General features: G+C 41.7%; 2 protein-coding genes across 3 annotated transcripts in view; one reads left to right on the plus strand and one right to left on the minus strand.

Moving 5' to 3' along the window:
• The window catches only part of LOC124007785 (zinc finger protein 354C-like), a 16,330-nt gene extending 11,515 nt beyond the window's left edge, over positions 1-4,815 (minus strand). The window contains exons 1-2 of the mRNA XM_046318545.1: positions 4,242-4,815; positions 1-92 (exon numbers count right to left, since the gene is read on the minus strand). Of these exons, the coding sequence (XP_046174501.1) occupies positions 1-92; positions 4,242-4,506 (357 nt within the window). The 5' untranslated portion in view covers positions 4,507-4,815. The remainder of the gene's footprint in view (positions 93-4,241) is intronic.
• On the plus strand, positions 4,443-12,313 carry LOC124007788 (E3 ubiquitin/ISG15 ligase TRIM25-like). Of its 2 annotated transcripts, none has more exons than XM_046318550.1 (9): positions 4,443-4,732; positions 6,060-6,368; positions 6,462-6,647; positions 6,967-7,185; positions 8,075-8,170; positions 9,725-9,958; positions 10,231-10,253; positions 10,440-10,585; positions 10,753-12,313. In XM_046318550.1, the coding sequence occupies exons 2-9, from the start codon at positions 6,111-6,113 to the stop codon at positions 11,001-11,003; spliced, it is 1,413 nt and encodes a 470-aa protein (XP_046174506.1). In that variant the 5' UTR covers positions 4,443-4,732; positions 6,060-6,110; the 3' UTR covers positions 11,004-12,313. The 2 variants fall into 2 exon arrangements, with proteins under 2 accessions (XP_046174506.1, XP_046174507.1); XM_046318551.1 differs by having other exon boundaries at positions 6,088-6,368.
• Positions 12,314-15,007: the final 2,694 nt, after the last annotated feature.

Here is a 15,007-nt window from a genome sequence, read left to right on the forward strand (position 1 = left end):
CTCATATTTAAGATTAACGTGCATGTCTTCACCATCACGTCTTGGCATAGCAACAGAGCCACTGGGGGCCTCACCACTATCATGTCGAGTTGCTAGGGTCAACACAACAGAAGATGAACAACACACAGAAAACTTTTTTTTTTTTTTTACAAATAAACATACCTTTCTGTTAAAGAAAGGTCCAGTAAGCAAAATTACATTGAAAAGACACTTAAAAAAAACATGTTCCCTGGACATTAACGTTATGTTAAATTTAGGTTCTGGGTGGCATTTTCCAGGATGTTGCAATCAGGCTCATTTTTGGTTCTTAACCTCTTCAAGATAGGGGGCGCTCTTTTAATTTTTGGATAAAAAACGTTCCCGTTTTAAACAAGATATATTGTCACGAAAAGATGCTCGACTATGCATGTAATTGACAGCCTTGGAAAGACAAAACTCTGACGTTTCCAAAACTGCAAAGATATTATCTGTGAGTGCCCCAGAACTAATGCTACAGGCGAAACCAAGATGAAGTTTCATACAGGAAATGCCCCAGATTCTGAAGGCGCTGTGTTCCAATGTCTCCTTATATGGCTGTGAATGCGCCAGGAATGAGCCTGCGCTTTGTCGTTTCCCCCCCCATTGTCTGCAGCATTGTGAAGTGTTTGTAGGCATATCATTGGAAGATTGACCATAGACTACATTTACCTGGTGTCCCGCCCTGTGTCCTGTGTCGAAATTATTGCGTAATATGTAGGTCCATGCGCGTTCCATTTCTTCAGAAGAGAAAGTCAACTGCCACGATGGATTTTATCATCGATAGATATGTGAAAAAAACCTTGATTGATTCTAAACATCGGTTGGCCATGTTCGTCGATATTATGGAGTTAATTTGGGAAAAAGTTTGCGTTTTAATGGACTTATTATTATTTTTTCTTACCCAAACGTGATGAACAAAACGGAGCGATTAGTCGACACAGATAATATTTTTTTGTAAAAACGGAACATTTGCTATCTAACAGAGTCTCCTCACTGAAAACATCTGAAGTTCTTCAAAGGTAAATGATTTTATTTGAATTATTTTCTGGTTTTTGTGGAAAATGTTGCATGCTGAAATAGAGGAATAATCCTATGCTAGGCTAATACTAATACTGTTACACAAATGCTTGTTTAGCTATGGTTCAAAAGCATATTTTGAAAATCTGAGATGACAGTGTTGTTAACAAAAGGCTAAGCTTGAGAGCAAATATATTAATTTCATTTCATTTGCGATTTTCATGAATAGTTAACATTGCGTTATGGTAATGAGCTTGAGGCTGTAGTCACGATACCGGATCCGGGATGGCTCGACGCAAGAAGTTAATGGTTCTTAATGAAAGTGTGTCAAAGTGTTACTTGAAATGGCATTTTATGAACGCCCATCTATGCGTTAAGCCCAGTGTTGCCAAATCCCCAGTAAGGACTAGAGGTCGACCAAAAAAGCAGATCGATTAAATCGGACGATTTTTATGAATTTATATTAATGACAATTACAACAATACTGAATGAACACTTATTTTTAACTTAATATAACACAGCAATAAAATCAATGTAGCCTCAAGTAAATAATTAAACATGTTCAACTTGGTTTAAATAATGCAAAAACAAAGTGTTGGAGAAGAAAGTAAAAGTGCAATATGTGCTATGTAAGAAAGCTAACATTCCAGTTCCTTGCTCAGAACATGAGAACATATGAAAGCGGGTGGTTCCTTTTAACATGAGTCTTCAATATTCCCAGGTAAGAAGTTTTAGATTATTATTATTATAGGACTAGTTCCCCATATACCATTTGTATTTCATTAACCTTTGACTATTGGCACTTTAGTATTGATTTAATATAGCTTCCGTCTCGAAGCAGTGTTACCCATGCAGAGCAAGGGAAACAACCACTGCAAGGCTCAGAGCGAGTGACGTTTGAAATGCTATTAGCGATTCGGTTACACCAGCCTCATCTCGGGAGTTGATAGGCTGGAAGTCATAAACAGCGCAATGCTTGACACACAACGAAGAGCTGCTGGCAAAACGCACAAGAGTGCTGTTTGAATGAATGTTTACGGGCCTGCTTCTATCTACCACCGCTCAGTCAGATACTTGTATGCTTAGTCATATTTTATGCAACGCAGGACACGCTAGATAATATCTAATAATATCAACCATGTAAAGTTAACTAGTGATTCATTGTTTTTTTAAAAGATAAGTTTAATGCTAGCTAGCAACCTACCTTGGCTTACTGCATTCGCGTAACAGGCAGTCTCCGTGGAGTGCAACGAGAGAGCCAGGTCGTTATTGCGTTGGACTAGTTAACGGTAAGGTTGCAAGATTGTGTCTCCTGACCCCTCCTGTCTCAGCCTCCAGTATTTATGCTGCAGTAGTTTGTGTCGGGGGGCTAGGGTCAGTTTGTTATATCTGGAGTACTTCTCCTGTCCTAGTCGGTGTCCTGTGTGAATCTAAGTGTGCGTTCTCTAATTCTCTCCTTATCTCTTTCTTTCTCTCGGAGGACCTGAGCCCTAGGACCATGCCCCAGGACTACCTGACATGATGACTCCTTGCTGTCCCCAGTCCACCTGGCCATGCTGCTGCTCCAGTTTCAACTGTTCTGCCTTACTATTATTCGACCATGCTGGTCATTTATGAACATTTGAACATCTTGGCCATGTTCTGTTATAATCTCCACCCGGCACAGCCAGAAGATGACTGGCCACCCCACATAGCCTGGTCCCTCTCTAGGTTTCTTCCTAGGTTTTGGCCTTTCTAGGGAGTTTTTCCTAGCCACCGTGCTTCTACACCTGTATTGCTTGCTGTTTGGGGTTTTAGGCTGGGTTTCTGTACAGCACTTTGAAATATCAGCTGATGTACGATATCAGCTGATGTATATAAATAAATTTGATTTGAGTTGATTGTGTCCCCCAAGCTGACAAGGTGAAAATCTGTCTTTCTGCTCCTGAACGAGGCAGTTAACCCACCGTTCATAGGCAGTCATTGAAAATAAGAATGTGTTCTTAACTACAAGGCCATGCTAGGCAAAGAGGCCTTATCTCAGCTCACTGGTCACGATGGCAACACCCATCCGTAGCACTCGCTCCAGCAGGTGTATCTCATTGATCATCCCTAAAGCCAACACCTCAGTCGGCCGCCTTTCGTTCCAGTACTCTGCTGCCTGTGATTGGAACGAATTGCAATTATTCGCCTACCTCATGCCTTTTGCACACATTGTATATTGTATATTATATTGTTATTGACTTGTTAATTGTTTACTCCATGTGTAACTCTGTGTTGTCTGTTCACACTGCTATGCTTTATCTTGGCCAGGTCGCAGTTGCAAATGAGAACCTGTTCTCAACTAGCCTACCTGGTTAAATGAAGGTGAAATAAATAAAAAAATAAGAATGTGTTCTTAACTGACGTGCAGTTAAATTAAGGTATATTTAAAAAAATAAAAACAATTCCAACCCTCCGTTATCTGGGCTTGGGACCGGCAAAAGTGACCCAAAAGAGACACTGTCAGAGTTACTTCGTTTTTTATTTTATTTATTTTAATTTGATTTTAACCTTATGGTCCACTTAGGAGCCTACAACAGGTCACAATAAAACATGATTTTTTTTGCATAGAATCTACATTAACAATCTAAATGGACTAAAAAGAGAATAGAAAAAAAGTCGAAGGCAATGTGAGAAAATTATGGTAACTTGTCTGGCCCTAATTCAGGATAAAAACCATTCTCTTTTTTTAATGTAAACCAGGGCGGGATAAACCAGGGGCGGCTTCCCGCATGCGCAATTCATTTGCAGTCTGGACGTGGAGGAGTGAATATCTCCTGTTCTGACTACAGCTGGGAGGGACTGCTGCGCGAGGACTGGGCCGCCTGTGAGTGCTTTGGGACGGGGGTGGGATCCACAACAGCACCAGCTGCTCGTTGAGAAGAGTAAGAACGATACGTGCTTTCACGTCAGTCTCAAAGTCTCCAATAACACCAGAAGTCCCTAGATTTGTCGCTAGTCGCTTTTAAAAACATTTTTCGTTAGAGGGGTCTGAATACTCGCTAAATATAGCAACAAAGTCGCTAAATTGGCAACGCCGGTTAAGCCTACCGTTTGGAAACCACACAAAAAGACGTGTGCACGTGCAGCCTTATTCTCCAGCCCATTAATTCAACTAACGCTGAGACTTCCTGGCAATGTTACATTAGGCCTACTTTAAAATTATGTATGTTAAAGTTACTCACCACGTGGTGTCACTTCAGTGGTTTCCCGTGTGTATGTGGATATTGCCATCTCCAATGCATTCTTCAGTCTGCATGCCTGCACCGCCTCTATGGTGTGGTCTCCGGCGCAAAGAGCAACGGGTAATACTGTATTCTGGATATTAGCATTACCCGAAGTGCCTTGGAAAACATGCGTTATCTCCGATATGGCGACATTTAACAGAATATCCAAAACCATTTTAACTTGTGTTTTAAAAGTGTTCACGAAGTCTTCGCGTCCCTCCATAACTGAATCAGAAGAGATTCTGCGCGCGCATTTCTTTGATTTTGTCCCAGGTGTCACGTGCTCCAGGTGTCACGAGGTTACGGATTGAGCCCACCTGCTGTTCCCCGGCAGGAATGGTCAAACAACAATTGTTAGTGCCTGAATCGTGTTCGCCTGAGATTTCGCTGACCAGGAACCAGAGAGACTAAATAAGAAGTTGTAAAATACGGTGTCTTCTGAGATCTAGGTAAGCGACCAATGTTTGTAAATAAGTTACCGTTAGTTGTCAACTGTAGCTAGTTAGCTCCACAAGGTGCGCTCGGGCTGCTATTATGCCACAGACTTGGCTAGAAGGGATCCAGCTTTTGTCAAGTTAACGTCAGACTTTACATTTAATAGTAGGTTAGAAGAATTTACGCAGCATGTTAGTATAATTATGTTAAGGTTAGGAAAAGCGTTGGCGTTAGCTAAAATGCAAAAAATTAACTTTTGAATTCAATTTGACAAAATATGGATCCCGTCTAGCCATGACCTTATCCCACCTTCTAAACTAGAGCAGCTAGTTAGTTAATTCGATTCTCAGCCCTCTAAACTGGAACATGCCATCCATGTAGGTCAGCGTAATCTATTTAAAATATAAATACGTTTCAATTCAACTACGGCTATTTAGAAGCATTGCACTTGCATACAACACACCCCAAACCCACGGCTATATTTGCAGTGTCTTGAAATATATATATATATTGGTTATTATGGTGATTTACAGTGGTGTAAAAATACTGCATTTTTGGGGGTATCTGCACTTTACTATTTATATTTTTGACTACTTTTACTTCACTACATTCCTAAAGAATATACTCGATACATTTCCCCTGACATACTTCCCCTGACATCCAAAAGTACTCGTTACATTTGAATGCTTAGCAGGACCGGAAAATGGTCTAATTCACACAGTAGGGATGAACATCACTGGTCATCCCTACTGTCTCTGATCTGGGGGACTCGCTAAACACATGCTTCATTTTGTAAATCATGTCTGAGTGGCGGAGGTGCCCCTGGCTATCTATAAATGTTTGCTTAATATAAGGAATTTGAAATTATTTCTACTTTTACCTTTGATACTAAAGTATATTTTAGCACTTACATTTAATTTGGATACTTAAGCTTATTTAAACTCTTAGACTTTTACTCAAGTAGTATTTTACTGGATGACTTTCACTTTTAATTGAGTCATTTTCTAATAAGGTATCTTTACTTTTACCCAAGTATGACAATTTGGTACTTTTTTCCACCACTGGTGATTAATGAGGCTACTATTGAAATTTAAATTGGCCTATTAGCAGTCATGCAACTATGGCCACACATTACCTTTTGAACTTTAGGTTTACATCAGCAAGTTCAGAGCTGGTCCAACATCAACATTGTTGATAGGAAAGGGGAAGTGAAAAGTTTAAAAATAGTTTTGTTATAAACTGCCACATTGGTTACTTCTTAGATGATTACCTTATTATTTAGGCTTTTAGGTTTGTCATTGTTTTACTACTCTGCATATATATCCCCCCCCCCAACATCAGCTTTCCCCTTCCCCCTTCCCATCATCAGCTTTCCCCTTCCCCCTTCCCATCATGGCTACCTCTATGGACCAGTCCACTCTTCTAGAAGACGAGCTCACCTGTCCCGTGTGCTTGGACCTGTTCCGGGACCCCCACCTGCTGCCCTGCGGCCACAATTTCTGCCTGCTGTGCGTCCGCCGGCTCAAACGCCAAGCGGAGCGAGGCCGCTTCCGTTGCCCCGAGTGCAGAGAGAGCCACCGCTGCTCCACGGCCTTCCAGAAGAACTTTAAGCTCGCCAACATCGCAGACGACTTCCGCTGCAGGGGACGGGTATGTGCTGTCTGGGGGCTGTATTCATAGCCTATAGGCCCCACCCAACAAACACGCTACCTCTCTTCCTCTTCCTTTCTCTATGATGTCCAGGCAGTATCGTCAAGACAACAACAACCAGACAGCAGCCCGACAACAGCCAAGACCCCCGTATCCGTGCCGTGTGACTACTGCTCTCCAGGGGACACTAGCGAGGCGGGGAAAGGGGAACCTGGGGCTGGAGTGGTGGTCGAGGTAGCGGTCAAGACGTGTCTGAAATGCGAGGTGTCCATGTGTCAGGTAAAGATCTGAGAGGCATCCATAATTTTAGCATCCATAATTTTAGCATCCATAATTTTAGCATCCATAATTTTAGCATCCATAATTCCAAATTCACCCATGGTAAAGCACTGGGGAGCAGAAATATTCCAATATTCTTATTCCGTTATCTAAGCACTCTTTTTTTTGCACAGCACCAGTATTCTCAACACATTCAAGTGTTGGATGTGCATAACACCTTTTTTTTTTTTTTTTTTTAAAGCTTTGTTTTATATTACATTTTCAATCAGCAGGTAAGTCAAGACAAACATGAACTTTTTCTTCATTTTGTCCATTTCAGGAGCACGTGAAGCCCCACCTGGAGCTGCCTGCGTTTAGGGAGCACCCCCTGACTGAACCCCTGGGGGATCTGAGGAAGCGGAAGTGTCCTGAACATGATGAGATGTACCGCTACTACTGCATAGACGACCGGGTGTGTGTCTGCAACGCCTGTACCATCGAGGGGGGCCACGCGGGACACACCATCAAGACCCTGAAGAACACTATGAAGGATCTGAAGGTAACGGGTCTAAAGTTATAAAACCTCTAAAACAGTGAATAGGTTAATGACTGTGTGTTTAAGTCACGGGCACAACTTTCACTGGGGACAGGGGTGACATGCCCCCACCCCACACATTCTGAAATTGCATTTTTGTCCGAGGCAAATGTCTGCTTTAGGACCATGCGGACGCCTCTGAGCGTGTTGGAGTGTTTAACTGACTGGATACCCCCACTTCTAAAACCAAAATTGCACCCCTGGTTTAGGTTACATATCGTTATGGAGGAGTGGTAGAGTTAAGAGGTCTCTGTTTGTTGGTCTACTGGTCAGGAGGGGGATGTACAGGACTAAATGAAGCACTCTAAAAATGAAAGACCGTCACTTAGAACACACTCGCACACAATAAGTATGTACTCCCTATCACTTTCGATCAAACAAAAGGTACACCCACAAAGAACACACCTCTATACTCTAGACGAGGCCTCCACAGAATGGCAATTGATGAGTCTAGAACACAGGTGAATGTCATTGTCACTGCTGTTGTCTGACATGGTTTAGCGAATGAGAGACAATGGGTGGGTCCCAAATGTCACCCGAAACCTAAATAGTGGGGAAGAGAGAGATCCAATAGGGCTCTGGTCAAAAGCAATGCACTATAACGGGAATAGGGTCCATTCGGGACTGTGACAAAACATAATGTGATCTCACTGTTTGAATGAATTGTTCAAGCTGCTTCCTGAAGTGACTTGTCTGAACCAATGTGAAAAAGGGAGACATTTCCAGTTGAGTTCACCATTTAACCTCACTATAGTCTTGTTGTCATAGTGAATGTAATCTATCTCCCCTCCCTCAAACCCACTCTCTCCCTCTGTTTCTCTCTCTCTCTCCCAAACTCCCTCTCTGTTCTCAGGGCTCTCTGGAGAACCAGCTACAGAAGGTGGACAGGAAGCTGAACAAAGCAGAGAAAAATCTCCAGGAGCAAAAGGAACAAGAACGACTGAACAAGGTGATATTGCTGATCTAGGATGAGGGCAGCCGGTGATTGTCACGCAAATAACTGCCGGTCTCACGGTAATTGACCGTTAATTAACATAAACACATTTCCCATCTCCTGGCTCCTACGCATAGCCTATAAGCCAATGATGCAGAACTTTGGAACATCTACATAAAAAGTTAATATAGCCTACACCATCACAATAAATCCATTATTTATTTTAGTCTAAAGAAAAATGATATGAAGAAAATTAAGTGTTATTTCAGAACAGCATAATCTGAGTTGTCTTTGTTAGGCTGTGATATGGCTGTGGGCTACCCTAGTTCATTTAGCAGACGAGATTTGTTTAGAATTCCGTGGCATTATTTTATAGTGTGAAAAATACAGTTGAACATAGCTGAATAAAATAGGAGTGCGCACATGGGCCTATTCTGTGTTGAGCGGTTAACAAAGAAACTGTTCCTCCTATATGCTTCATTTAGAGTTATTTATGCAACTTTAGTTGTTCTACAAACGTTGGGCTATATGTTTTGATTTTTAATATATTCTAAGTCGAAATCAAAGGCATGACCTCTGCTTTGTTTATTGCTCGGGCTGTACACACTTAATCAGTCTCTCATTCACAATTTAACAAGCTCTTGATAATGCCCCGAATTTCCCGGCCGCATCTACTTTGTGTGGCCGTAATGCCCCCTAAAAAAAATGTAATGCCCCCCCCATGCATTCTTTTGGCCGTTGTGCCCTTGTGCTGAATATAATATTTATAATTTCCTTCTCCCAGCTTCATGCTCCAAAGCACCTCACTCACATGGCTCTCTCAGATTACTCAATTCTTATTGGCCAATGCCCGTCATGTGATCAGGTCCTTCTCACAGGCTAGGTGCATATTAAAGACATTAGAATAACTGTCCACATTTACTTTTTGGCATACTATTCTTGATTTAATATTGTCTTTACATATACTAAATCATATAAGTGTGAAATTAGTTTTAATTTAGAATGGACCATTATCATGCACCTGTCTCGAAACAGGGGCAGTGGGAAAAAATACATGTCATCTCTGCTCTTAAATAGCAAATGGAAGACTCTTTTCACGTGGTTCATTTTCATGCCAACCAGTGTGTTCGATTAGATTTTTGATTACATTTGCATTGATGTCAGAGTGATTAGAAGGACAGTAGAGGCTACTAATGACCATCAGCAACAACAGAGTTTGGAGAAGCCTAATTACAGTGACTAAACTGTCACATGAAATGTGACTGCCATCATGACTTGTGACCACCCGTGTGGCGTTAATATGATCACCGCAACAGACCTATCTAGGATCAGTTTTGCATTTAAGATTGTAATGAACAAGATTATGGACAGGTGTTCGCACCTGATCCTTGATCAACACTCCTTTTTGTTTACAGAGCTGTATATATATTTTTTTATTTGTTGTATTAAAAAAATATATATATTTCATCTATTTTCATGTCTGAAGATGAGGAAACTTTTGATCACTGATTAGTTTGTTTTTGGTTAAACACACACCTACCTCTCAACCCTCTCCCTCTCTCTGTGCAGAGGTTCCTGGAGGACTCAGACCAGGGGGTCACAGCCTTGGGAGAGGTGTTACAAGTCCACTTGGAGGGCTTCCTCACCTCCCTCAGGGACTGTTCCTGCTCCCACGGGGTCGAGTGTGGCCCCAGCATCCAGCGGAACATAGCCAAGGCGGTCCAGGACCAGTCCCGTCTGCAGGATGTCCACAGTGGCATCCAGACCCTCGCCCAGGAGAACGACCCCTTCCGCTTCCTAGAGGTCAGTGTGCGGATGAATTGATATACATGGACAAATGGATGTGCCTTTAACATTCTTTTTAAAACCGTCCTGCTGTTCCTAAGTAGCTTTATTGTTTTATTTTCATTAACTAAATGTTATACTTTTTTTGATGGGGATTGGAAAAGATGCAGACAATTACATTGATGCAAGCCACAATCCCTGCAATAGTAAAGCTGATCTACCACCCAAAAATAAAAATAAAATAAAATAATGAATGTTGTTATTCTTTGCTTCTCTGATTTGCTGTTTAGGCATACAAGTCATCAAGCAAAAAGTAAGTGGGTTGTGTGTATGTCTCCAACTGTCTATGGGTGTTGCGCCATTTGCAGTGTGTTTGTACGTGTGTGTGAGCTATGTCTATGGGTGACATTTCATTTGTAATGCGTGTCTTTCTCTCTCCATCTGTCTATGGGTGATGTGCCATTGCTAATGCGAGTGTGTTTGTGTGTGTTTGTCCCAGTTTCTGCAGGCAGTTGAAGAAGCCTCTGTTCCACCCAGAATGCGCTTGTGTGGACTCAGACGGCCTGGCCGAGTCCATGGAGGCTAAACAGGAAGACTTCCTCACTGAAGTACACTCTCACGTCTCTCACCTCATCAACGAGCTCTGTAAGTAACAGACTGGTGGGTGTGTGAAAGGGTAGAGGGAACAACGCTGTCGCACGCTCCTCTTCTCTGTTTCATCAACAAAACCAATAACAAAAGGCTCTGAGGCGAACAGTGGCACATTTTCACCAAATGTGGATTCTACCTTTAACAGTTTTGTCTTCTACCAGGTCCCGTAGTCCGGGAAGAGGAGGAGAGCGGAGGAGAGGAGGAGGATGAAGATTATGACAACAGCAGTGATGGCGATGAGCAAGAAGAAGCTGAGGAGGAGATGAGGAGTGAGGAAGAGGAGGCTGTACACGACCAGAGTGAGTCATCAGATGAACTTTACAGTCCCGAAGGGCAGGAAGAGGAGGAGGAGGAGGAGGAGGAAGAAGAAGAGGAGGAGGAGGAAGAAGAGGAGGAGATTCATTCAGACTGATGAAATGACTTCCATTTAAGTCTGATTTTCAGTCAAAAAGTTATGTATTGATGTCAGCGGGAGAATGTGTGAAAAGGCTACTTTGGATTTTTCCATAAATGACCAAAATAACCATTTTGGGAAACCTTTTAAATATTATACATCAATCTTTAGAAGATGAGCTGTTTGAGTGCATCCCAAATGGCACCCTATTTCTTATATAGGGCACTACTTTTGACCAGGGCCCTATATAGGCAATAGGGTGTCATTTGGAACAGAGAGTCTTTTTTTTTTGCTCAAGATTATACTGTAATAACTATACACTTGAAACTGGGTTTTCATTCTAACCTCATACATTCTTTTTTTGACTAAAGCACTTTATGTGCCCAACCTCTCTTTTGTAGACCTGGGTTCAAATAGTATTTGCTATATATATTTTTTTTAAAGTATTTTTTTGATTCTCAGGAAGATGTATTACGATGTGTTTATTATTTGATGGCACTTTGATAAATAATTATACATAATATAAATAATTGAAAGGTATTGCACTGACCACTTGCAGAAATGTATCTCTTCATAAACTACAATGGGCTACCTGACTAATTATACACTATTATTGCATTTAGTTAGCATGGTCCCAGATCTGTTTGTGCTGTCTTGCCAGCACCAATATGAATGACCATCAGAGTTGGCAAGACAGCAGAAATAGATCTGGGACCAGGCTAGCATTTAGGTGTTCATGTGTGACCAGACAAATGTGAATTCTGATTGATGTGAATTTTATACCAATGAAAGTTAGATGATGGAAGACTTGTGGATGAGTGTATGAAGCGTGGGTGTGTTTTTCAAAAGCTGTTTGAAAGTTATGTAAAAGTTGGTGAGCTATATGTTTATCAGTCTATCATTTTAATAATTAATTGTTCTTATGTTATTATGTTTCATCAGTTGCATGCCTGGGTTGTATTCATTAGGCATCAAATATATAACAGACTGAAACAGAGGGAGCTCTACCAGCACTGGTCCAATAAGTAGCCCTTGTTGTCGTTTGGAAAAGGTGTGCACTAATGAACACAACCCATGTCTCATGACTTGTAGTTCTGAGAAATATTTGAAGGCCTACTTCTAGTGGTTGTAGCAATAGATAACTTGTTAGTTTAGACATGTTTTGTATCGTTATCAATTTGCACAGTTCTGCAAAGAACATAGTGAAAAACTGCTTTTTTGTCCAGCAAGGGATTGAAAAAAAAAAATGTGATCTGAAAAATCGATAATATTTTGGGGGGATTTTCATACTGGTGATTTTGTATGTGGTAAAATTGTCATTCTATCCAGCCAATGAACTCAGCATGAATGTTATTATAATAGCACATTGCATTGATATTTATAATATTTCATTGGCTTCTTTCAGACCCCCTATTCTTTTACATTAGACTGTCAAATTGCATTTGGATTGTTAATTATTTTCTTCCTTTCACTTTTATGAATTCTTGAAACTGTAATTCCAAGAAATGTATAATATGTCAGCCTGACCTCAAAGATGTAACATAGTATCTGTGACACAAAGGTTAAATAAAAAAAGAATACCCATTAAACCTAGCGGTTAAACAGGGAAACAGTTTTTCCACTGTCCTTTTTTCCCATAAGGGATTTTAGAAACACAATAAGGGCTGTATTTCATGTAGGCTTACCTTGGTGTAACGTTTTGATAACAATGTAAATCTTATGAGGACCAGATTCATTTTATCAATATATTTGGCTCTATTTACTCCCAGATTCGAAAATGCTAATTCACACCGGAGTAGACTTAATGTAAAACAACAAATCCCTGCAAGCTCCTGCACGTCATCTCTAGCTGACACCTTTGGCCTGGGAGTATGGGTGGGTGTATAAAGTGAATGTTCGAATCACATCACAGACAATTTTAGCAACATTGCAACTACTTAGCATGTTAGCTAACCCTAACTCCTAAATTGAACCCTAAACTTAACCCAGCTAATGAAACAGCTGGAGGCAGGGCTTTCTCCTATCAAGCTCAATTTTTATGGAATGGTCTGCTTACCCATGTGAGAGACGCAAACTCGGTCTCAACCTTTAAGTCTTTACTGAAGTCTCATTTCTTCAGTGGGTCATATGATTGAGTGTAGTCTGGCCCAGGAGTGTGAAGGTGAACGGAAAGGCTCTGGAGCAACGAACCGCCCTTGCTGTCTCTGCCTGCCCGATACCCCTCTTTCCACTGGGATTCTCTGCCTCTAACCCTATTACAGGGGCTGAGTCACTGGCTTACTGGTGCTCTTTCATGCCATCCCTAGGAGGGGTGCGTCACTTGAGTGGGTTGAGTCACAGATGTGATCTTCCTGTCTGGGTTGGCGCCCCCCCCCTTGGGTTGTGCCGTGGCGGAGATCTTTGTGGGCTATACCCGGCCATGTCTCAGGATGGTAAGTTGGTGGTTGAAGATATCCCTCTAGTGGTGTGGCGGCTGTGCTTTGGAAAAGTGGGTGGGGTTATATCCTTCCTATTTGTCCCTGTCCGCGGGTATCATTGGATTGGGTCACAGTGTCTCCTGACCCCTCCTGTCTCAGCCTCCAGTATTTATGCTGCAGTAGTTTATGTGTCGGGGGGCTAGGGTCAGTTTGTTATATCTGGAGTACTTCTCCTGTCCTATCCGGTGTCCTGTGTGAATTTAAGTATGCTCTCTCTAATTCTCTCTTTCTTTCTATATTTCTCTCGCCTGGAGGACCTGAGCCCTAGGACCATGCCTCAGGACTGCCTGGCATGATGACTCCTTGCTGTCCCCAGTCCACCTGGCCGTGCTGCTGCTCCAGTTTCAACTGTTCTCAAGAGCAATTCCTGAGGGACACACCAAAAGTAGTGCTGTAACACATAGCCTACGTCAGGGGTGTCAAACTCATTTCGCATCGTGGGCCACATACGGCCTAGGGAGATGTCAAGTGGGCCGGACCATTAAAATTATACCATACTCTGCTATAAATAACCAAAATATCATGTCTTTCCTTTGTTTTGGTGTAAAGAAGCACAAGAACATTAGGAAAATATTGAAATTTAATGAACTATCCTTTTACAAAACATTTCATGAAACACCTCATATTTCCTTAGACAAATGTGCAATTTACTTTTATCATTCACAAATATGCATTGCTACTGATCCCAGACCCGCCAGCAATTCGTTAATCTTATCTCTTCTCAGTTGTCCTTGCAAGCCGTCATATTTTTCGCTGTGATGAGTCTCGTAGTGGCGTCGAATATTATATTCCTTCAATACCGAAACTTGTTGCAAACACACCAAGCACAAAGGTTTTCCGTGCATCTCTGTAAATAGGACGTGGTCCATTTTTCTTTGAAAATTCTACACTCCTTATCTACTTTTCTCCGTTTGGATAACGACATTTTGGCTAATGAGGGTGTAGCGGAGAGGTAGAGACCAAGGTATTAACAACGTCGTAACAAGCAGCAGATGGCGCATTGATACCGTCTGCTGTTTTCAGTCTGTCTCAGTGATGCGGCTTGTCTTCTACTCTGATGGAAAGAGTGCGCCCCTTAGCGGATAATCCACGAATTGCAGCGAATTAAAAATATTAATTCCATGTCTTTTATGCATTTTTTCCACTTTCAAATTATCCTGCGGGCCTGATCGAACCTCCTTGGGGGCCGGTTCCGGCCCGCGGGCCGTATGTTTGACACCCCTGGCCTACGTTGTAATTTGTTAAATGTATATTGAGGAACCATAATTACTACTTCTGGATAATTGATAGGTACCGCAGTTAACTGAAGGGTTGTACCAATTTGTTCAGATGTTTAAATTATTATAAGACTACTACTGGATAATAGTTATAGCAGTGTTCCTTATCAGTCCAGCATGTATGCAGGTATTTGTATTTACAACCAGCAATATGAAGAAAGGCCAGTAGGTGGCAATAGTACTGTACACTGTATGGGTGCAGTTTTTGTAAATACAATGAACATGTGATCTCATCTAATAGAATCTCCATTGAGAACCATCACAAAGT

Source organism: Oncorhynchus gorbuscha, linkage group LG21 (genome assembly GCF_021184085.1).
Source record: "Oncorhynchus gorbuscha isolate QuinsamMale2020 ecotype Even-year linkage group LG21, OgorEven_v1.0, whole genome shotgun sequence".
NCBI classification, from domain to species: domain Eukaryota; kingdom Metazoa; phylum Chordata; class Actinopteri; order Salmoniformes; family Salmonidae; genus Oncorhynchus; species Oncorhynchus gorbuscha.